This window comes from Neltuma alba, unplaced genomic scaffold (genome assembly GCF_004799145.2).
Source record: "Neltuma alba isolate B1F8T4 unplaced genomic scaffold, ASM479914v2 tig00011959_pilon, whole genome shotgun sequence".
Taxonomy (NCBI): domain Eukaryota; kingdom Viridiplantae; phylum Streptophyta; class Magnoliopsida; order Fabales; family Fabaceae; genus Neltuma; species Neltuma alba.
In genome coordinates this window covers 18938-33454 of record NW_021636537.1, presented here as the reverse complement: position 1 = coordinate 33454, position 14517 = coordinate 18938, and the positions used below count along the sequence as shown (strand labels likewise).

Here is a 14517-nt window from a genome sequence, read left to right as displayed (position 1 = left end):
AAACGGAGGCTGATAAAAGTATAAATTCGCAAAATACGCAGTTAATTTATTTTGTTGCTGCAAATAGAAGGAATAAACGACCAGGCCAGGCAGGTTGGGGGTGAGAGACAATATTGACTTTCGCGACGACTGGACAATTCTAAGATGGATGCCGAGATGATAGAGGATTAAGTTATACAGTAAAACCTCCCATGACTGGTGTGTAGCTTGGCCAGGAACACAAACTTCCATCCGAAAATAAAAGGGAAACTCGGCACTTACACTGATTGTACTATTGGATATAAAAGATCTCATCTTTCTCACAGAATCCTCAGCGTCTTGGAACAGAAATGGCGCGCCATGTTCGATGACCGCCTCTATGTCTCTCCTCGAAAGTAGCCTATAACGATTATACACAAGGACAAAAGGGTCAAGAGAAGAGACTGATCAGCAATTTAATATTATACAGGAAAATTATTGGGGCAAAGCTTAATTCTCGTGGAATTTCAATAAGCACAATAGGGGCAATGGATTGGAAACCAACCGCAAAATGTTCTTTCGGTCCCGAGCAAAGGCCAAGCAAGCACTGGCTTCACGCAGAAAGGAGGTTTGCAATTGCCCTGCCGCCGCAAATTCACCCTCACACGGCGGGCTATCAAAATATCCAGAAGCAGAGATATGGTCGATGAATTTGGACCACTCGGGCCAGGGGTGAGAATGGTGGTGGCCTGGGGAATAGTCTTCGAAGTAGCCATTCCGAACAGAGGAGGCAGCCTGATTGTGAAGCTGGTCAGAAGCTTTGAGAGGAGAAGACGGCAGTGGCAGAGTGGGGAAGGAGAGCAAGTAAGGTGATGGAAAGAGGAGAGTATGATCTTGCGGTGAGGAGAGAGGCGGAGAAGGGAGGAGCTGCGGCGGTGGAGGAGAGGGAAGGGAGTGGTAAGAAGCACTAGGAACCTCGTGGCACCGCCCATTTCTCAGGTGCTCAGGACGCCCATCGCATGCGAAAGAAACCCTCCTGCAGCCCCGGCCGTGAAATGAAACGAGAGGATAAAGCACAAACCCTGTAAGCTGACTAAAAAATATAAAAAAAAATATTATGTTTATGGATTTAATTTTCTAAGGGAGAATCACAAATAAAGACCCTCGAATTAGCAAAATCACTCTATGGTCACCTGAATATGCCAAATTACCATGAGGGACCCGGTCTCAATTTGTAATTATGAAATCATGGCCAAATTACCAAAATACCCCTCTTTAATTTTTTTTTTAAAAGAAAGCCACTGCCTCACCGGAATCCGGCCACCGGCGCCGGAGCTCCAGCGGCCTTCCTTTGTTTTTTTTTAAATAGTGGGGGAAGTGAGGTTGGGAGGATTTGATCCCTCAACCTAATGCTTCCCAAAATAAGGAATGACCATTGAGCCAACAAATTTTTGTTAACATTATGATGCAAAAAAAATATAAGTTAACTTATTTACTCTTATTCCAGGTGATAACAACAATACATTTGAAAATAACAAGTTTTGATTGTAAAATAACACGTCTGGAATAAAAATTTAACAATATGTTTTTTTTATAACAATAAATTTTGTTGCAGGCAATAACAACAATACATTTAAAAATAACAAGTTCTGATTATAAAATAACAAGTTTGGGATTAAAATTTAACAACACGTTTTTTTATAACAACACACTTTGTTTCAAGTGATAACAACAATATATTTAAAAATAACAAGTTCTGATTATAAGATAATAAGTCTGGGATTAAAATTTAACAACACGTTTTTTTATAACAATTAATTATTTTATACTTTTAAAAAATAAATTATTTATAACTTATAAAAAATATTTTTAATATATTTATTTCTCTAAAAATAATTTTTAATCTGTATATCTATACAACTCATTATAAATCAAACTACTTCTTATAAATTATAAAGTATTTATAATAAGGCATTTTTAATCTATTAATCATAGTATAAATTTTATATTATTTCATTCTTTAAATATTAAAAATAGTTTTTATATTTAAAGAATAAAATAGTATTTTTAATTATAAATTAGAGATAAATTTCATTTATAAATTTAAGCAGTCAAAAAGTATTTTTAATCCACAATAAATTGTACTATTTATAATTTATAATAAGTAGTTTGATTTATAATAAGTTGTATAGATATATAGATTAAAAAAATTTAAAAAAAAATTTAAAAAGTGTGTTTCCATTTTCCCTAAATTTATTTATAAATTTGAACAATAAAAAAGTATTTTTAATCTATAAAAAATTATACTTCAAGTTCTGATTATAAATTGGAGATAAAAATTATTTTTTTAGCAAATTAAATAGATTACAAGTACTTTTTATAAGTTATAAATAATTTATTTTCCAAAAGTATAAAATAATTAATTGTTATAAGAAAAAGGTGCTGTTGAATTTTAATTCCAGACTTGTTATTTTATAATCAGAACTTGTTATTTCCAAATGTATTGTTGTTATCACTTGAAACAAAATGTGTTGTTATAAAAAAACATGTTGTTAATTTTAATCCCAGACTTATTATCTTATAATCAGAACTTGTTATTTTTAAATGTATTGTTGTTATCACTTGAAACAAAGTGTGTTGTTATAAAAAAAAACGTGTTGATAAATTTTAATCCCAAACTTGTTATTTTATAATCAGAACTTGTTATTTTTAAATGTATTGTTGTTATTACCTGCAACAAAATTTATTGTTATAAAAAAAACATATTGTTAAATTTTTATTCCAAACGTGTTATTTTACAATCAGAACTTGTTATTTCCAAATGTATTGTTATTATCACTTGGAACAAGAGTAAATGAGTTAACTTATATTTTTTTTGCATCATGATGTTAACAAAAATTTGTTGGCTCAATGGTCATTCCTTATTTTGGGAAGCATTAGGTTGGGGGATCAAATCCCCCCAACCTCACTTTCCCCACTATTTAAAAAAAAAACAGTTGCAAAAAAAAAAACAAAGGAAGGCCGCCGGAAGCGGCCGCCGGAGCTCCGGCATCGGTGGCCGGATTCCGGTGAGGCAATGGCTTTCTTTTTTTAAAAAAATTAAAGAGGGGTATTTTGGTAATTTGACCATGATTTCATAATTACAATTTGAGACCGGGTCCCTCATAATAATTTGGCATATTCAGGTGACCATAAAGTAATTTTACTAATTCGAGGGTCTTTATTTGTGATTTCCCCATTTTCTAACCCAAACCGAATGCTTTTCAGAAGAAAAACAATTAAAGCACTAATGAGTTCAACGGGTAAAGATGTCGATGAAGCATTATTTTGGGCCGCCCTATTGGGCCACGGAAACTTGTTCACAATAGCTTTAAGGGGCTCTCAGAAAGTGGGCTCCGTTTTAGAAACGGCGCTGCCTCATAATTTTCGAATACTAACCGGATCAATACGTCACTCGGAAATCGAGAGGATTACACAGGGCAATAAATACAAAATAAGCAATTTTTTTTTGGGGGGGGGGAGAAAGGGTTACCCAGCATGCATGATTTTTTACCAGCTTCCAACAAATCATTTGTAACCTTCAGAGTCGTCTTTCAGTTTGGACGTGAGTGGAATGCATACGGTACGTAGGGCTCAATTTGGACATGAAGCTCACGCGGTCATTGCTTTCCCACTTTTTTACCGTGCCACATGTCACTAGCCATTTATGCTCGCGGGACCCGCCTCTTGGGTTCCCACCGTCATTTACTTTTCAATAGAAATTTTGTCATTTAATTTTTTCCTCAGTTGTTCAAAAGAAATTCAAGTTATTTTTCAAGGACATTGACTTCTCTTTACAAAACAAACACAGAGAAAAAAATAATGACTGCGCTTGAAAGCGGCAAGCGGTTGAGCAAACAAATAAATTGAATTGCTTAAAAGGAAAATTATTGTTGATAAGCTAAATAAATTGACTTGATCATTTTATTGAGAAAAAATGTCAATTATATGATATTATGATACAGCACGTTAAATGATTTAAAACAGTAATCTCGATATCAAAATAATGACTAGCTCTCATATTTGAAATCCATTGCCCAATTCTTGTCACGGATTATTTGTTATTGGATCACCAATATCTAGGCCCATTTATAACACATACAAAGTTAGCCCCATTGAATCTCTTGTGGGCACCCTATTTGCCTTCATTATAGTTATTACCATTATTGTTTTAAAAATCTCATCATGAAAAGTATGAAAGACTAAGGGCCAAGGAAAAAATATTAATAATTTTTTATTTTAGAAAAAGAGAAGATACGCATTTTTCAAATTTACCAGATTTTATTTTTATAATAAAAAAATAAACTATTAGGACCAGCAATGACTAATAATGAAACGTCCACAAAGCTAAGACCAAAACTGGTAAAGGGTCCTGTATTCAGGATTAAGATAAAGATCTTATATTTAAGACTAAAAGAGGATCTGATTTTTGAAAAAATAAAAAAAGACATATAAGCGACCCAAGAAAAAAACAAAAAAAGGAGTATATGATTTGAACAGTTTACATGTAAAATCACTGTCAAAAACCCAAATCGAACACACAAACTTCAAGCATATACACATCAAGATGGCGAGGGCAATATAATGGTGCATTAATGCGGTTCCTTGTTCCTTACAAATTATAATAGCTCATGACTCTATATTACATGGAAGCATGAGTATGGATATACATATATAAATCAAATAATAAACACCAGCTGTTTGTTATAACAGTTTGAGATGGTGGCAGTGCCAGTGGGGCGTATATATATATATATATATATATATAAAGAGATATGTGATTTTTTGTTCTCTCAATGTCTCATATAGAAATTGGTCCCTAGGCACGACACACAACCAATGCAATAGCGAAAGATGTTTATAGACAAGGGAGAAAAAACTAGTTCAAAGGTTTCATCGAAGTTGAACAATGTTCCCGACTATTGCTTTTCCGTTTTAGCATGTGCTAAAACAACAGTCAAAGAATCAGTCCTTGATTATTACAGTTGTTTTGGACTCATCGTTCTAGACAAAAAAATGACTCGCATATATAATTGCTAAGATTTCGCTAACTATTCATCGTTAATTAGAAAAGAAGAAAGGAAAAACTCCAAATAAGTCAGCATTTTGCTTGATATGTTCTAGATATGTATAGATTGAGTTTGCTGGATGGATCATGACATCTTTTGGAAGATCTGATATCTGTGGTAGCAGTAATCATGAATCTTGGATCATTCACCGGAAGAGTCAAATTAATTCCGCCGATATGACAAGTGTGATATAAATCTGCTTGCCAAAAGATGTGCAGTATGATAATGAAGTTCAGTGATGACCTGAAGGGCAAAAAAGCGACCATATTGTTAACCATGCCTGCCCTTTAAGCGCCAACATTATATGGTACTGAGGACATCTCCTTCGTCGTATTGCTTGCAGATCAAGACTTGAGAAAACCCAGTAAATCTTGTTTCCTTCTATTAAAGCAACATGATGAAAAGTTCCGAAATTTAATTTACCCCCATCATTATAGGTAGGTCTAAATGCAAAGTCACTGATGACTCGGAGTCTTCTAAGTTCAACTTCCTCTTTTGTTTTCTCGCGCTCTTTTCAGCCCTCTCGTGGGAGAGAAAATTTGCGTTGAAACAGGAAAGTACAATGATTGAAACTGGGATAATTTGCTTAAAACCGTGAGGTGGAAAATGCAAAGTTAAGAAGACTCAAGTCCACGATCTTTACTTTGGTTTTTGTTTTGTTGTGCTGGGTTCAGTCTCTTAATTATGGCGGAATAATTAGTGTTAAAACCAAAAGTCAATAATGACAGCGGTTTATCATGCACGAGCTAAGGGGGGGAAGGAAAAAAAAAAAGAAAAAAGCAAAGAACAAGGAAAACGAAAGCCACAAATATATACACAGTGAAAAAAGTACACAAACAGCAAACAAACAAACAGAGACAAATTAATGCCCAGGGACCTAACTTAGAATTAGTAATCACAACTTTGAAACGTGATGCCTTTTCTTTGTCGAGTGCAGTAACAATTAATTATTGGCATGTGCACAGAGATAATTGAAAGTTACGTTTCGGCAAGTAATGATATGTTTTCAAAGATATGAAAATGAACTCACAGGGATGAGAGAGATGGAGGGAAGGAGGTAACCAAAAATAAAGAGAGCAAAGCAGGCACAGTCAATAAAACTTGAATTCATTTGCAGTGTTCATGGGAGGAGGAAGACAGGTTAGGTGAGACCAGATTAATGATGTTCCAGGTGGAACACGTATGGAGCATGCGAGATTCACATGAATGAATTGTTAAGGATTGAAACCTATTCTTATCCTGCTCCTGGGATGCAAGAGAAGCGTTCTGTATTTAACTTTAGTTATATATATATACACACACGCAATGGAAAATAATTTCCACCGTTTCTGTGAGGATGATGATGATTGTTGTCTCGGCGAAAAAAGGAGGCAAAAAGAGTCATAGATTGTCGTTTAAGAGATGACACGAAGGCCAATTTGAAGCACTAATGGAGCAGATTAATGATCGTGAGAGATATCTGTAATAATAATTCACGTGCAGGGTAGGGGATATGGGTCCCAATCACGTAGATATGTGTATATTTATATAGGCATGGTTGGCAAAAACATGAGAGAGAGAGAGAGAGATCCTTACTCTTTTTTTTTTTTTTTGGACCAAGGAGAGAGATCCTTACTCGAAAAATAAATAAATAGGAGCAGTTACGCAGTATTTGGTACAGTAGTGGACATTAATTTTGGTCTGAGGGCAAAGTGGGGGAGAATTGAGAAACGAGTTCGCAGGTGAGGTCAAATAACGAGAGAAAGACGGTGGCACCATACTAAAGTGTCCTTTAATTAATGTCAAGAAAGGCTGCTCTTCATGCGGTGCTTGTTCTAACCAGAGAGTGACAAATTTGAAGCAAGTATCAAAAAAAAAAAAAAAAAAGGTGGTCACCAACACTCACAAAAAGATAGTACGTGTGCAGTGAGGTTGTTGTGGCCCTATAAATAAAAGGCCAATGCCCTGTTGCGTATGAATTGAGTACAAATGATTTGTTTGCCTGGGGGAATGGGTGGGCCCTGTACGTGCGCTTTGGTCATCTTTTAATTGAATGGGTTAGTTAATTTGCCAAAACGGCCACCCAGATAACATAATATAAATATATATATATTTGTGACGATTTATTGGCTTTTTTTTATTTTTCGGTGCCCGGGACGATCTATCGACAACGTCTTGAGATTTATTAATGTAACTAGAATTATCTGGTGAGTAGAATGTAATGAGATTTGAATTAGGATATCAATTTGATAGGAAAAGAATTAGACGAGTTAAATCAGTACGTATATGGATGGTTTTCTCCTCTTGGATAGTGTCAAATATGTACATTTGGCTCGTCTTGCAAGCATGAAAAACAAAAACTAGAGTTGTCAATTTTAAAACATGGCCAAAAATAATAAAATTTTTAAAAAAATTAATTTCAGGAATTTAAAATGAGTTTTAAGAATCCACGGGTGGCAAATAAGGAATTATAGATAATTGGAACGGGGGTAGGGTCGGAATTGAGGGCAAGCGGGCGTGAGGGGCGGAGTTTTGAGTACGGTGGCGAAACGGAAAGCAGTTCACAAGAAAAGGCGCATAGCCGTACGCGTGTGAGGCCATGATGTAACCGCACGTGTAACTGCTGCTCACGTCATACTCCCTCTGCTAACAAAACGCACAACCCCCTTCCCCCCAGCACGCCACCCATTTCCCCCGTTCCTCAGGAGTCAGCATGCCTCATCAATTTTGTGTCTGTTTAGAAAAACTTATAAATAATTTATAAATAATTTTTTAATAATAATTTATAAAATACAAGATAAATATATAAAAAAAATTTGTTCTGACTTAAAAAAAACATGGAAGGCGGGACGAAGTAGGAAGTGAATGAGGTAAAGGGCGAGAAGGCGAGGCGTGTGCAGGCACTGTGGCGTTAGCCAGTTTTGGATAATTGCTTCTCTAAGAAGCTACTCACGCCGTGCGATGTGAGACGCGAATCAGAACCAGATCTTTTCCTCGTCACCCATCTCCATGAATTACTATGATTACACACCAGTACTAAGTAGTAACTGTCCCCGTAATTATGCGCCTGCCCGCCTCACGTGCTCCTTCATCCCACACCCCCGGCCCCACCCCATACGACAATCTCAAAAACTATGTTTGTTTGAATGCTTGCATGAGTGCTTTATCAGAAATTTTTTTATAAATCAAGATAATTTTTTTACATATTTATTTTATGTTCTTAATTCTAACTATAAAATTTTTATGTATCATAAAATTATTTTTAAAATCATAATTTGATTTCTATTTAAATTATTTATGACTCAGGAGCAAGCGATGCGACGCCTGATTAATATCAGTGGTGCCGTACATATATATATGCTACGAGTATTTGATCGATATGTGTCCTGCATGCGGAGGGGGGGAGGAGAGGGAGGAGAGGGCACACATGGGACATGGGGTAGTCTAACGGAAAGCCAGAAACGGGGAAAGCGTGTGCCCTTCCCTTCCTACGCAATCCTCCAAACCCCCTTAACGACCCTGTCGCATTTACCCCTTCTTCAGACACTTCCTCTTTTTACAGTCAAACCCAACCTCATATTACTTTCCTTGTAAGTTTATCCCAACTCGTCTACGTCCGTACGGATCACATCGCAGACACATGCTTCTCTTGCTCATTTTTTATTTTTCCCTGCCTCTCCCCGCACCCCACTTCCTGCCTGGGACTGGTCCCCTCCCCATTCCTCCTTTGCTCCCGCTTCTTGTTTTTTAAATCTTGCCTCCTCTTGATTATCATAAATTGCTGACATACTTTTCATTATTAAATTAAAAAAAGCACATAATTTTTAATTTTAATGAAAAATAAAATTAGAAAGCAAACATTTCTTCTTGTTCATATTAACTAGTACTATTACTGTACCCTCCTGTCCTTAATATAAAATTTCGTTTAACTTTTATGTTGGTCCTAAATATAAGATCTCAATCCATTTTGTCTCTCATATTTACTCAATTTTTTTCAAGATAGTCCTTCTAATAATTATAGTTTTAACCAACATACTTGATTAGTAAGGATATTTTAAGAAAGACAACACGTATTTGTAAACTAACTTGACTTCTTTTCTTAATTTATTCAAATTAGTCAAATGGCTCTTATAATTAGGACCGGAAATAATAATATACTACCTCCGGTCCTTAATATAGGATCTCGTTTGATTTTTATTTTGATTCTAAATATAAGATCTCAATCTATTTGTCTCTAATATTTATGTATTTTTTCAAAGACAGCCCTTTTAACAATAGTAGTTCTAGCTAATATACTTGATTAATAAAGATATTTTAGAAAATAAAATATCTATTTATGACAATAACTAACTTTTTTTAAATTTCTTCAAATTAATCAACTGATTCTTATAATTAGAATCAGAGATATTACTGTGCGTACACCGGGAATGTCACGGGGTGCGCACGCAGCTGAATCGCTGATTGGCCTCGTAAGATGAGAATACATAATTTGGGGGGGGATATTAAATGTACTTATTTTCACTGTTTACTTCCTTTTATCATTCCCAAATGGAAGCATGAGCCTGCTTTTTGTTATAAAAAAAAAACAGAAAACCATCGTCCTTTTGATTGGTTACACCCGTGCAAGTCTGCAAGGCAACTTTAAAACCGGGTTCAAAATCCTGCTTCCCAATGTCTGTTGCTCTGTTTTTCCCCTTTTAGAGAGGCTCCAATACGATACACAGTACTCACATGCGTTTATTCCCATTATTAATTTTGGGTCATTGCAAGCTGGACATTGAAAGAAAATGAATTGAACCCAAACTGTAAGATCACTGTTTATATCAATATTTTTTTTTACGGTGCAAACAAAATCATGATTTTAAAAATATCTTTAAAGTATATAAAATAAAAAATAAAAAAATTTATCTCGATTTATAATAAAATACTTTTTAAAATCACCTCTTTAATAATCCAAACACCCCTTTTATTTGAAACAGAAAATGAGGCTCCCATGGCGGACATGTGACAATGGGTAAAAAAGCCAAAATATCAAATACTTGTTTAATACTATTTTCGATTCTTAATATAAAATCTTATTTGATTTTTATTTTGGTTTTAAATGTAAGACCCCAATCTACTTTATCTCTTATATTTATACATTTTTTTCAAAATAACCCTTTTAATAATGATAGTTCTAGTTAATACACTTGATTAGTAAGAACATTTTAGGAAAGACAACACATATTTCGAACAAATAACTAACTTAACTTACTTCCTTAATCTTCTCAAATTAATCAATTGACTCTTATAATTAGGACCGAAGATAATATTACTTATGAATATGTTTTATGTAAGTTGAAACAAAACTCCTCACACATTTATTTTATATTTTATAAATTATTACTGGAAAGCTCTTAATAAACCATTTCAAACCAACTACAAGCTAAGGGAATGATGATGCTTGTGGAAGCAAGCCAAGATGTTTTATACTTACCGTTTCGTTCTTTTATTTAGAGGGTGTTTAAGTAGAAATAAAATTATAATTTTAAACATATTTTTAAATATGTGAAAAAAATTTCTTGATTTATAAAAAAATATTTTTTTAAAAATACTTTCTGAGTTGCTAAACACGCCGTTAATAAGAAAAGGGGTACATAGGCAGACAAAGACAGATGATTCAGGCCTGTAGGGGGAGTTTTTTCGTTAAAAAATGCTCTTTAAAAATGGTTTCGCGTAGTTTGAAATGAATTTTTAAAAAAAATACTTACTTTAGTAAAAAATACTAATTGAAACCAAATAAGAAATACCTGGCATCCAGCCAACCCACCCACACGAGCGCTTCTCGGGTTGCATGTAATCCACATATCACAGACTCTGCTCCACTTCAAATTACTTCTTTTATTATATTTTCTCACGGAGACACTCAGATCCGTCTCCCCGGCTATAAGGACCCTCCCCTTTCCTTTGTTTCTCTTGCTTTTTCCGCAGCGAGAAAGAGGAAATCGGAGTGAACCCTGAACAGAATCTTGTGTGGGCTCCCTGTTTCTGCCTTTTTGTTATTGCTCTCCTCCTTCTCTCTCTAGTTCCCACTGCGAAATCTCCCATTTTATTCGCTATTCCATTCGACCATCCCTCATATTTGAAACACTCTTCTTCCTTCCCGTTCTCTCTCAACTCCACCGCCAAACCATTGCCCGTCTCTCTCTCCCCCACAGTCTTCTGCGGTACTCCTTCACAGCTCATGGCTGAAGGAGGGAGGGAATTTGCAACGCGATTGTATCCTGTACCTTTTGATTCGGATCCTCCTTACATCTGACTAAAGATCACATCAGTTTGTCTTTTAGTCCATCTCGTATCAGGAGGAACCTATTTGGGGGTTTTAAACGTCAGTCCTCTCGGTTTCCTAGCGTTTTTGTCTCTTGTTCTGTGTTTCTTGGACTTCTGTTTCCATGAGTTCGCAAAAGTTCAACAATGGGGGTGACGGTTTTAGTGGGGACGTCAGTCTTTTGCCACCAGCTCCCTCTTACGCCTCCCCTCTTATCGTTCGAGCTCCTCAACTTTCACTGTCAAACACTTTTGGCCGGACTGGCGGCGAGATTGGCTTTCAGGTCCTGAGCCCCTCATTTCCGCCCCAGGTGAAGAGGGGAACAATGAGAGGCAACGGTGAAGCTGATGGACCTTCAGAGGCCCAGAACAAGGGCTTGCCTTTCAAACTTGGCGAGGAGGACATTGAAGCCAAGAGCTCTTCTGGCTCCAGGAATGGACACACAAAGCTCTGCGCTAGAGGCCACTGGAGGCCAGCTGAAGATGCCAGGCTTAAAGAGCTCGTAGTTCAGTACGGTCCTCAAAATTGGAACTTGATCGCCGACCATCTCGAAGGAAGATCAGGTAATCCACAGCCCTGTTGTAATGTTTCCGGAAGTCGTCAAGCTATTACTTTACTGATTTTAGAATTTGACCGTTTTGAAGGAACTGAACCCCCTTGCTTTTGGTTTCTCTCGATGTATTGTCATCGCAGGTAAAAGTTGCAGACTGAGGTGGTTCAATCAGCTCGATCCCAGAATTAACAGGAGGGCGTTCTCTGAGGAAGAAGAGGCGAGGTTGTTGTCTGCTCATAGAATGTACGGGAACAAATGGGCTATGATTGCCAAACTGTTTCCTGGGAGGACAGATAATGCGGTGAAGAACCACTGGCACGTGATAATGGCCAGGAAGCACAGAGAGCAATCAATTGGCTGTAGGAGGAGGAGGTCTTGTTCGGAAATCATCCGCCCAAAGGCTTTAAATTTGACCCTCTCAAATAAGGCAGTGAGCGAATCCACCAACTCCAGCAACCTCATCGATGAATCTGCCTCATCCTCCACTGATCTCTCCCTCAGTGCCACATTGTTCCCAAACCCGAGCCCCCAGGGCCACGGATCGCTGATGGGTACGCTTCTCGACTCGTCTTTCGTTTTTCATTACGTATCTCATTATCGTTTATGTTAAAACGGGGGGATTTTTGCAGGTCTATCCAATGAGATGAAGTCGAGAACTGGGGACGTGGGATTCGACAGGATGTTTGTCGGTAGGAACGGATGTAATGAGGGAAGAGCACAAATGGGGAAGCTGATGGGAGTAGTGGACCAATCAAATTCAGACTCAAACTCAGAAATCTCAGTATCTGAGTCAGTGGCCACCAACAGGACGAGCCTCTCAATTTGTGGGGAAAGTGAGAACGGGGGCGATAACATGAACATGCCATTCATTGATTTCCTCGGGGTAGGAGCTGTATGATGATTGAAAGAAAAGGCCTAAATCGAGAGTGTGGGTTGGGGGGTCACTGTTCAGTCAGGAGCACCATTAGGGTCCGTAATACAGTAGGAGTTGCAGAAAAAATGGGGATGTAGCAGAAGTAGGTCCTAGAGGCACTCCATTTTGTACAGTTAGTTTCACAAAAGGGCAAAAGGCACCTAAAAGTAAAAGGCGAACTCATGACAGGGGAAGTGGGGAAAGAAAGGAAAAAACAGAGGGTAGGTCTAAGAGTTATGAGTTTGAAAAATATAATAAGAAGACATGCCTTGGATTTGGACGGGGGCAGAAACAAGAGGGAGAAAGGGAGGATGGTGGGGTTCGTTATTGGGTGATGTTGTGGACTTTGGCGCTTTATTGTGGAAGTAAAGCCGAGGTAGGTTGAATTGGATTAGACGGGGAGGGGTGGAATGAATGAAAGTAGTGGAGTCATTATAATTGGTTGTTTACCTGGAAACATGTGTTATTGGGGTTTGGCACTTTTTCAACTGGGTAAACGTTTGGTATTGGATGTTTGACCCTGTTCTTTTACATGTACCGCCCGTGACAATTTATACTGTATAACTCCACCTCAATATTTTATATGCTTAACCAATCGGATCCTTTTCGTTGCAATTGTTGTGTGTTGCATTACATTTTTTATTCAGATGAAACGAGCTGTCAGAACAGGCCAAATGTTGATGTTATTTTGGAGGATGTGGCGCTTTAAATTATATGATAAATTAAAAACTTTAGATTCAAATCATCCAAATTAGATTTCAACAACACAGATGTTATAAAAAAAAAATGCGTGAGGAGCATAGTAACCTAGTTGTAGAAGGCATTCGCAACTATGCTGCCTGCACGGGAAGTTACAGACAATGTTGTCAAACAAGATGATGAATGGGAACTAACAACATATGGGATGACGCTTGTGGGGCAACGTAGGAGTGGGAGTCACAATTTGAGGACTTTATTTTTTTTTTGGCGAGCTCGGCTGTGCTTGGAAAGGTGATGACCATGAGACGCCAATTGAGGCCACCTTCGTTGTAAATGGTATGACGTGTCAAGGGCGTGTTATTAAGAGGATTATTTTTATTTTAGATTTCATGCATGTTAAAAATATTAGATCTGCTGAAATTAAATCAGGATAGTTGAACTTTGGGTTCCAAATAGAATGCTGTCTCTTAGGCTTGACATTTTTACATTTTGTTCAGAGCTCAGACTCTTCCCATACTATTGGGCTTCTATTTCCATCATTCTCCAACCCACCGTTCCTTCTGTCTCCCTGAAAGTTCTCTCTTTCTTATGATATAACCACGCATGTGAATCCTCATTGAAAAGGGTGTACATTTAGTGTTTGATGGTATCTCAAATAGCATTATTTTCAATAAGAGGATACTTGTGCGTACCAGAAACAAAAACTATGCATGTTTAATGTGTTAATTATTTCAAAAATTGATATTCATTCCTTGAACACTTGATTGTTAGTGTAAGTTGATTCTTACTATGCCCGTGAAAATAGTTAAATGGATGATGCGCTCAAATAGAGAGGAGTGTTATTTGAATTTGAAATCGAAAACGAAAGTCCATCAGATTCTTTATTTGTTCTTTTTTTTTGGGGGGGGGTGTGTTTCGAGAATCCATGGAGTTCACAGGAGTTTAATTCACAGCAGTTACGTACACGCACAGTCACGATATTTCCAGCTGGGAGCAGCCT

General features: G+C 37.0%; 2 protein-coding genes across 2 annotated transcripts; one reads left to right on the top strand and one right to left on the bottom strand.

Annotated features, from left to right (window-relative positions):
• Positions 1-186: 186 nt before the first annotated feature.
• LOC114719927 (uncharacterized) lies at positions 187-11270 on the bottom strand (the record flags this gene model as incomplete). The annotated part of the gene is made up of 3 exons (XM_028905499.1): positions 11041-11270; positions 524-1051; positions 187-379 (listed from the first exon to the last, which is right to left on the bottom strand). Coding segments are annotated over exons 1-3 (951 nt in total), but the record flags the coding sequence as incomplete, so codon positions are not given.
• Positions 11271-11328: 58 nt separating this feature from the next.
• On the top strand, positions 11329-13430 carry LOC114719930 (transcription factor MYB54-like). The gene is made up of 3 exons (XM_028905501.1): positions 11329-11915; positions 12046-12456; positions 12535-13430. Exons 1-3 carry the CDS (start codon positions 11477-11479, stop codon positions 12801-12803), a joined length of 1119 nt encoding a protein of 372 aa, XP_028761334.1. The 5' UTR covers positions 11329-11476; the 3' UTR covers positions 12804-13430.
• The last annotated feature ends 1087 nt before the right edge of the window (positions 13431-14517 follow it).

Coding starts and splice junctions, on each gene's coding strand:
- LOC114719930 (XM_028905501.1), top strand. CDS start 11,477: ATGAGTTCGCAAAAGTTCAACAATGGGGGTGACGGTTTTAGTGGGGAC. Junction 11,916..12,045: donor CCATCTCGAAGGAAGATCAG/GTAATCCACAGC, acceptor TTGTCATCGCAG/GTAAAAGTTGCAGACTGAGG. Junction 12,457..12,534: donor GGGCCACGGATCGCTGATGG/GTACGCTTCTCG, acceptor GGATTTTTGCAG/GTCTATCCAATGAGATGAAG.